The sequence below is a fragment of the Salvelinus sp. IW2-2015 genome, linkage group LG20 (genome assembly GCF_002910315.2).
Source record: "Salvelinus sp. IW2-2015 linkage group LG20, ASM291031v2, whole genome shotgun sequence".
Taxonomy (NCBI): domain Eukaryota; kingdom Metazoa; phylum Chordata; class Actinopteri; order Salmoniformes; family Salmonidae; genus Salvelinus; species Salvelinus sp. IW2-2015.
Window position 1 is genome coordinate 78,009,883 of NC_036860.1, and position 9,008 is coordinate 78,018,890.

Genomic DNA, 9,008 nt, shown 5'->3' on the forward strand with positions numbered 1-9,008 from the left:
CATTGACCAGGTCCTGCCGGTAGTTCTGGGCTGATCCTCACCTTCCTCATGATCATTGATGCCCCACAAGGTGAGATCTTGCATGAGCCCCAGACTGAGGGGATTGACCGTCATCTTGAACTTCTTCCATTTTCTATAATTGCGCCAACAGTTGTTGCCTTCTCACCAAGCTGCTGCCTATTGTCCTGTAGCCCATCCCAGCCTTGTGCAGGTATACAATTTATCCCTGATGTCCTTACACAGCTCTTCTGGTCTTGCCATGTGGAGAGGTTGGAGTCTGTTGATTGAGTGTGTGGACAGGGGTCTTTATACAGGTAACGAGTTCAAACAGGTGCAGTTAATACAGGTAATGAGTGGAGAACAGGAGGCTTCTTAAAGAAAAACTAACAGGTCTGCGAGAGCCGGAATTCTACTGGTTGGTAGGTGATCAAATACTTATGTCATGCAATAAAATGCAAATTAATTACTTAAAAATCATACAATGTGATTTTCTGGATTTTGTTTTAGATTCCGTCTCTCACAGTTGAAGTGTACCTATGATAAAAAATTACAGACCTCTACATGCTTTGTAAGTAGGAAAACCTGCAAAATCGGCAGTGTATCAAATACTTGTTCTCCCCACTGTAGCTCCGCATTGACATGATTCGTTGACGATAGGTGGGGGCGGTACGTCATGTATAAACACAAACTCACTTCCTTGACAACTTCCTTCACTATAACACTGCTCTGCTCCGCTAAGATCAAGTATGAAAGCCCTGACGTCTGCGGAGGCTGCATCGCAGTAAATGCGTTACGGCCACTTCAGACATCGGATTGACCATGCAGAGCCTTTCAGGCAGTCATGATACTGTATCAGCCACTGAGCAGTGCGTGCGAGCACATACACTTAACTAACTAAATGGTTAGAGTCCCTGGCTATTCAAAGCAATATTCAAAACAACCTTTATTTATTTCCTGCACATGATATCTGGCAGAATAGATCAAACTGTCTAGGAAGGGAGTTAATAGCTGTGAGCAATGTGAATTGCGACTACACTGACCTGCACTTGAACAACAACACTTACAAGGAAATCAAATCCACTACAGCTCTCATGGTTCACAGGTGATTAAGTTCAGGAAAATCTGGTCTGGAAACACAAAGACACTTTCGAAAAAACTAGTCAAGCCTGACAAAAACTATTTCATTTATGGAGCTGGAACATTTCTATTCCATAGGACTGATATGAACAAACAAACAGAGAGCAGCAGCATTTCCTGTTCTAGGAATGGGCCTGGCTCTCTGGCTCTCTGGCCCTCTGCTCTTCTCGCACTCTGGCTCTCTCGCACTCTGGCTTCTCTCGCACTCTGGCTCTCTGCCTCTCTGGCTCTCTCGCACTCTGGCCCTCGCACTCTGGCTCTCGCACTCTGGCTCTCTCGCACTCTGGCTCTCTCGCACTCTGTGCTCTCTCGCACTCTGGCCTCTCTCGCACTCTGGCTCTCTCGCACTCTGGTCTCTCCCTCTGGCTCTCTGGCTCTCTGGCCTCTCTGGCTCTGGCTCTCTAGCTCTATGGCCCTCTGGCTCTCTCGCACTTCTGGCTCTCTCGCACTCTGGCTCTCTCGCACTCAGGCTCTCTGGCTCTCTGGCTCTCTAGCTCTCTGGCTCTCTGGCCCTCTAGCTCTCTGGCTCTCTGCTTAGGCCACAGCCTGCCACTCTCACTCTGGTTTTGCATTGAAATATCCAGAATGTTTTGCAGAAAACATAAAAGTGCAGAAAAAAAATCTGTCACCCACAGAAATCTCTTTTTGAGAAGAATATTATAATTTTTTGTTGAATGTGCAGCTTTTGTGCCTAAATGTGCATGTGTGTTCTGGCATGCACGAGCCTGTGTGCAAATGTGTAGACTAGGCATGTGTATGTGACCATCCACTGAGTTTGTTTAGACATTACAGTGTTCCTTCTGCTCTATTCTCTAATACTATGTACMTTTAATCAGGCCTATCTCCACCTCCACTGCAGAGCCAGCAGGGCTGAGCTGARCTGTGATTGTGAGCACAGTGTTCCTTATCTATTCAACGAGCCCTGACGAGAGACAACACATCCCAGTGTGGGAACTCTACTGCTGGGCCAGGGCCAGCTCCTTTGTCCCGCCTCTCCAGTACATGACCCAGGCTGGCCCACTCAGTGTGTGGACACGAGGATCACCTGTCCACAACATGCCGGTCTACTCMGACTCTGCTTGAGCTCGTGGCTCTGAGCCCAATAYTCTGAGCCCATWGTAATCCAGCAGCAAGACTCAGTCTCTCGCTGTCCCTGTTATAGCATCCTCACTGTAGCTAAAGCCCTCTGCTCCTCTCTCTCACTGTCTCTCTCTGTTTCTGGGGATTTTAACCCCAGGTCTTAACCTAAGAGGTTCAGTGGGAGCCTCTATAGTGTAGTGGAGTATACTTGTTTACGCCTCAGTGTCTCTGATAAGCCTTTCGTCCCAGTGTTTCTGCCACCCTGCCAAGAGACACTTGAGAACCTTGAAAGGTCTTCAATGGAGCAGCCACAAAGGCTCAACCAAATACAGCTGCTGCTATCTGGCTGCCCAGGCCCTCTGTGAAGGATTTCAGCATGACATCTCTCTGTCGCAGCCGGACGCATTCTCCAACCATACAAACCTATTCTGAGCCTAACTATTCAAGAACAGAYTGACTCTTATCTAACAAATTGACTTCAGCTGTGTAAACTGAAGCCAATCCTTTCATTAAAGTTACTCATTATTTAAATTAATCCATAATCCGATAGACAAACAAATGCATCTGGGTTTAATGTATAACAGYGGCAACAGCTTCACTTTCCAGTTTTCCTACCTGTCTGTAGCTGTATCCCTGCAGCAGCAGGAAGTAGGGGAAGTCAAAGGGCGGGTGGATGGAGTACTGGGTGGTGTTGTCGTCACTGCTCTCCGTCTCCTCCTTCTCCATGCCCAGACGCAGGGCYTCCTTGTCGGCCTCGGCCTCCGGGTCCTCCCTGATGAGCTGGSCCTTCTGCTGGGCCYGCACRGCCTCCTTCTYCATGGCAGACAGGTCCATCTCACTGAGACTCCTCCACATCCCCAGGCCCTCCACATCCTCACYACTGCCGTCCATGAACAGAGAGGTGACCCGCGAACGGCCCTTCTGGAGCTTACGAGCCTGGGCGTTGATACCTGGGGCAGAGAGGAGCACGGGAGAGAGGGAGGATGAGACTAGATGCAGAGAAGTGATTATTAATCATGTATTCATAGTTTATTACRAAATCATTGATTGTGTCCTRATATAGTCAATGTAACATAAACRTCATCATCTATGCATAAACGGAAAGTTCACAGTATGCTAAACACTCAATAAACTATTAGTGGAGCTCTTCCATCAAATCATTCCAGTCCATCACACACCACCATATCATAATGTYTTACTGAGTTGGCTCTCAGTCAAASCAAACATAGAAGGGGAAGGAGAGGAAATCTGGAGGGGTAGTGAGAGGTGTTGTCCTCTATCTGATATCAACAGGCGTTCCTGGCTGTTGGGCTGATGTACCGCAACATAAACACTATTCAGCTCATTTGGAGCCATTAAGCACCATGGAATGTCCAGAGAGCTAAGCTTCACACCCAGCTAACAGCTCCTGCTCCCAGGCCTTATCAGCTGTGGAAGTGGGCGTTCTTCCACATTGTTCTGCCACACTGTGTCAGGGGGGCTGGTCAGGCCTGCAGGGGGGGCAACTTCCCCCAGCTTCCCCCAATCAGAGTGGAGCAAAGAGAGTGGAGGGTAATGTGGGGTTTGATGAAAACTGAGAATCACAACAAATGCACGCCAAAGTCAACAGGACCACACAGTGTCCAGTGTGCAGGAGGCAAGCTCTGATGGAAAGAATAACATGTGGAGCGGTGGACACATTCAGGTCCCAGCRGAAAAAGCTTATCCWGCCACAGCCAGTCCYCTGCCCTGGGGGCTTCAGAGGGAGCTGTTGGGACCCTGTTGTTAATCCCAGATAAGAGAGAGGGGACACTCTGACCTTGTCTACCCCTCACTGCAGCTTTTGTTTTTCTCTGACCTCTCACTTGCCTGCCATCTCCCCTGCTCTGTCTCATGATACGCTGGACAATGGATTCTATTACCCTACAGTTAGTGACAGAGATAGGAGATCCAATGCCACCCCAACAGAGACAGAATGATTACCTGGGCTTTAGGTTGTTGTTAGGGGGGTCACTGAGCTGCACCTGTGTGGTTGACATACCTGCTGTGACGGTGTCGGTCTCTTTAGCACTCTGTTCCTCKACGCTCACTCTCTTCTGGATCTCAAAGCGTCTGGAGAAGCCTTCTTTGGGTTTCCATAGCGACTGCAGCATGAGGGGCTTCTCGTGGTCACCCACGACCCGAAAGCACTCTGTCTTCCATTTGTGGTCTGCTCCGGTCTGGCCAATCACGTCGCACAGCACATATCGACTGGGATCCTCTTTCTCCAGACAGTATCTAAGCAACGATAAAAGAGRTYCAGTCAGAATACCATGATAAGATCTAATTCCTCCTGAAATAAAATGGCKTTGAGATCAKTTGGGTAAAATATCCATATCACCAGCTTTAAGTGATTTGCAATGGTTCACACTATATTAGGAYGAGCAGTATTGCAGTCCATGCCATTCAGCCTTGAGGAATRTTCCCTTTCTGCTTGCCTGTYTGCACTGAAGCTAATGCTAACAAATCACATTATGCCAGTGGGCATCCCTAACCCCTCACCTCTCCAGGGCCTCTTTGACAAGTTCCTTGGCACTGGAGCGAGTCGTGGCCAGCACRCTCTTGTAGTTGGTTCCCTGGCAAATGTCGCTGCCAAAGATCTTTAGGATACCTGGGGCAGACATCTGACTGGACAGCTCAGCAGGGTCATCTGCAGCCTGCAGGTCCCCYGCCATGTTCCTGCCACCTGGGGCATGCCCCTGCCCACTGTCACCCCGCAGGAGGGGGCTCCGGTTGAACACCGTCGACAGTCTGTTGTTGTGACGCCGGATTTTGTTCTTGGCCGGCTGCCTCACGCCTGTACTCTCTGCTGAATGGGTGGTGCCATCCGAGGTGCTGGACCTGAGAGAGGGAGAAATGGATGGATAGATGGAGAGAGAGACAGAGAGAGAGAGAGAGAGAGAGAGAGATAAATAAGAGACAGAGACATAGATAGTGACAGAGTGAAACAGAGAGAACAAGGCAAAGATGTAAATGAAAGTGAGAGTTCAAGAGAGGACACCAAATGAATGGGTAATTAATAAGAGGACAGTATTTCGGGCACCTCTCTACAAATAAATTACATTTCTATTGGGGCATGCCCCAGGTGGCAGGAGCATGGTGGGGGACCTGCAGGCTGCAGATGACCCTGCTGAGCTGTCCAGTCAGATGTCTGCCCCAGGTATCCTAAAGATCTTTGGCAGCGACATTTGCCAGGGAACCAACTATTGAAGGCCATAAGTCCATTAAAATATACAAAATCCCAGGCAGCTGCATGTAACAAAACTGAAATCCAATTCTGCAAAATAAGGGTACCCCATTTTAAATACCCCACAAAGTAGACACACTGGATATAAATAATATGACTTACTGCAGGGATCCATTGCTTGGCTTCCTCCCCAGCTTTGCCAGGCTCTTCTTCGGGGAGCGGATCAATAGGCCCACTGGAAAGTTGAGGGCTTGCTTGGATACATGACTACTTCGTTCCTCCGAAATCATCACGACTTTGTTCAGATGTAGGCTATATTATATGTCAAAGTGCTCCCTATAAAGCACGGTAAGGCACTATTCTCAAAATAAACTATTTGTGACAAATATACTCAGTCCATCGTGGTATTTGACACTGGAATCCACACTTTCTCATGGTGATGAAGCCAACTAAGAATTTGTCCGTTCAGACAGTTTRTTAACTTCTGACAGGTTTTCGTAAAGAAGCACGACGTGGAGAAAAGTTATTCTCGTCCAGTGGCATTAGACATCAGGCAACTTCCAAAATACACTCGCTTTCAAATTACAGTTATATTCCGAATTTCCAACTCAACAATATCGACTRTAATCCGTTCGATACAATTGTTGCTGAATTGTTTCCATGAACAGAAGTTAGTTGGTCAGAATCAGATACAATGTATCCACGTTCCGGACAGCCACAGCGCTAGTTTAAAAAGCTTTTCTCTTATAAAAATAAATAAATACATCCAATGTGAATTACTTCTAATAAATGATCCATTTCAGATACTTAACTGGACTATTTGTTATTCGAAGCACCTTGCGAATCTTGACCTGTCTGCTCCATGCCATCTCTCCTTATCCCGTTAGGCGCATTGAACAGTTCAGTGCCCAACACTTACTGGTTGTCTGGTAGAATGCAACGTGTTTGAAAAGTTGTGCTGGAGTTACTACCCTGACGTCATTGCTCATTTCGCGCATGGGAGAGTTGTGGGGAGGGATTTGAAAATGCGATGGACTGAGTAAAGGAGCACGAATAGAGCTAGATATAGGACACATCTTTGTATCTGTGCCATTATAACGTCTGGGACAGCATGGGCAGCTCGATTGAGGATATCTCCATTTTAAAGTAGTACATTATCTTCTTCTTCATTGGCTGATTCCTCCCAACTCATAGGAATTCCTACCCAGTTGACTACTTTAAAATGGTGGAAGCCCTCAATGGCAATATCCATGTTAAAATGGGTTATATCCATGAGGAGTCATCTATCTTTCTGGATGGGCGCACCCATATGGAAAGTATCAAACACATCAAACATATGTAAACCACATGTTTGACCTGTTCCAWATATTYCATTCCAGCCAGTACAATGAGCCCGTCCTSCTATAGCTCAKCCCACCAGCCTCCTSTGCTGTACATGTACCGCATCAACTCAGATGCTCTTCTTTGCAATCTTGCTCTATGCTAAGGGCTCCATCTAGTGGCTAAAATATTTTCATGACCAGAAAGCGTCTGACACTGGTGTCACACACACACAATCACACATGCACATGCACGCGTGCACACACACTCTACGCCGCTGGTTGGTCACAAACGGATGTGAGTGAGTGTGGAACCTGCTGCTGTAGATGAGGAGGTTTGGCTGGTTTGCTGACATAGTTAGGCTGGGGATTCAGGCCAAACAGTGTTGAGTCTATTGCAAAATCCCAATTAAATCTTCCGCCTTGTAAGAACCTTCCAACCTTCCACGCTCACATACTGTACGYAGGTGGATATATCCTTTATGGATCACTAGCTAAGAAAAGCGTTATTGAATATTTGACTGATTATGATTAATCCGACTCATTGGACAGGGAGCTCACCTCCCCCTAACCACCACCTCTTCTTTATAACTGATATGCAGCAACTGTTTTCATAATGAATCAGTCAAATATTCAATTAGGCTTTTCTTGGGTCATGATCCATAAAGGATATATCCACTCATGTAAATTATTCAGTGATGGAAGGAGTACCCAATTGCATACTTGAGTAAAAGTAAAGATACAAAAAAAAAACACTTAAGTAGTACATTAAAGTATTTTTACTGAAGTACTTCACACCACTGAAAGTATGTGAGAGTGATGATGGAAGGTTCTTACAAAGAGGCAGCTTTAATAGAAATTTTGCAATAGACTCAACACTGTTTGGCATGAATCGCGGCCTTAAAAGCATTAAAATAGTAAAAGCAAGCTAAGCATTCATTTAAAGTATGCTCGTATTTTAAATGATTTTTTTGTTTCCCTTTTTTGTTCCCTTTTTATTCCCTTTTCATAAAATTAGTTTGGCATTTTCGTAGAATGCTGTAGATTTTGTTCAAGTAAGAAAATGTATTTTCAGTACAAACATAAACATTTTTTGAAGAAAAAATTACATTTCCCATATAATGGATATATTGCTCATCATAAAATCTTTGGACGAACCTGCAGGGACCAGAGTGTACTTATGTTGCTACTGCAGAGTGATACAAAAATGTATTATAAACTGGGTGGTTCGAGCCCTGAATGCTGATTGGCTGACAACCGTGGTATATCACGGGTATGGCAAAATATTTATTTTTACTGCTCTAATTACGTTGGTAACCAGTTTATAATAGCAATAAGGCACCTCTGCATTGCGTCGTGCTTAAGAACAGCCCGTAGCCGTGGTATATTGGCCATATACAACACCCCCTCGGGCCTTATTGCTTAAATATAAACCAAAAGATCTGTAAATAAATGGGAGAGTATTCCCTTCTTCATAAATCTACTGTAGGCCTACATGTTTTGTTCAGCTGGATGTTTTGATCAAATCCATTMATTGGAAGGACATTGATATACACTAAATCCTTGATTATGTTGTTTATTTTTATTAACTATTTGTGTTGTTGAGTATTGTTTCACATTTGATTATATTCTTAACATTAGCAAAAGTGAATAGAAATATGTCCGATTACAATAGGACTTTTATACCCTACCTGCCTAGCAATAAATGATGCTGACACACCTCTTTCTCTCTAACACTTCATTATGTTGCGTTGACATTGTAATAGGTGCTGTCGTAAGCACTGTAACATTGCAAACTGTAAATTGTAAACTACAGTTACATGGCAGGCTGTCACTATAGATTTTCACACTTCCAGTGCAATACACCGTAGTCACTATAAAAAGAGGTTGTGCAGTTTATCATAAACGTACAGTACAAGCCAGATGTTTGAAAGAGAAAGATCATCTATACTACTTAGTCCAAAACTTTTCCCCTGTTGCTACTCTGGTTCTGAGGGTTGAATCGTGCTAAGCTGAGGGCCTGCAGGTGCAGCTATAGACTGAACCCTGGGGGCTTACACATTACTTCCCCATGTCAACTGAATTTCATGTTTACTCTACTGTCCATTCACATTCCTTCCTCTGCTGCTGTCACAGCTGAACAATGTTTTGTGGAATTTCATTGCCAACTATGCTGACTTAATCTGGTGATCTTTATTACATCTTTACTACAACTAGTGTGAAAAAAATAAAAGAGGAGTTTGAAAAGTCATTTCTACTCTGTGAAA

General features: G+C 45.1%; 1 protein-coding gene across 1 annotated transcript in view; it reads right to left on the reverse strand.

Moving 5' to 3' along the window:
- Positions 1-6,340, reverse strand: part of LOC112081331 (ras-associating and dilute domain-containing protein) — a 28,988-nt gene extending 22,648 nt beyond the window's left edge. The window contains exons 1-4 of the mRNA XM_070449794.1: positions 5,585-6,340; positions 4,738-5,076; positions 4,238-4,473; positions 2,792-3,167 (exon numbers count right to left, since the gene is read on the reverse strand). Of these exons, the coding sequence (XP_070305895.1) occupies positions 2,792-3,167; positions 4,238-4,473; positions 4,738-5,076; positions 5,585-5,712 (1,079 nt within the window). The 5' untranslated portion in view covers positions 5,713-6,340. The remainder of the gene's footprint in view (positions 1-2,791; positions 3,168-4,237; positions 4,474-4,737; positions 5,077-5,584) is intronic.
- Positions 6,341-9,008: the final 2,668 nt, after the last annotated feature.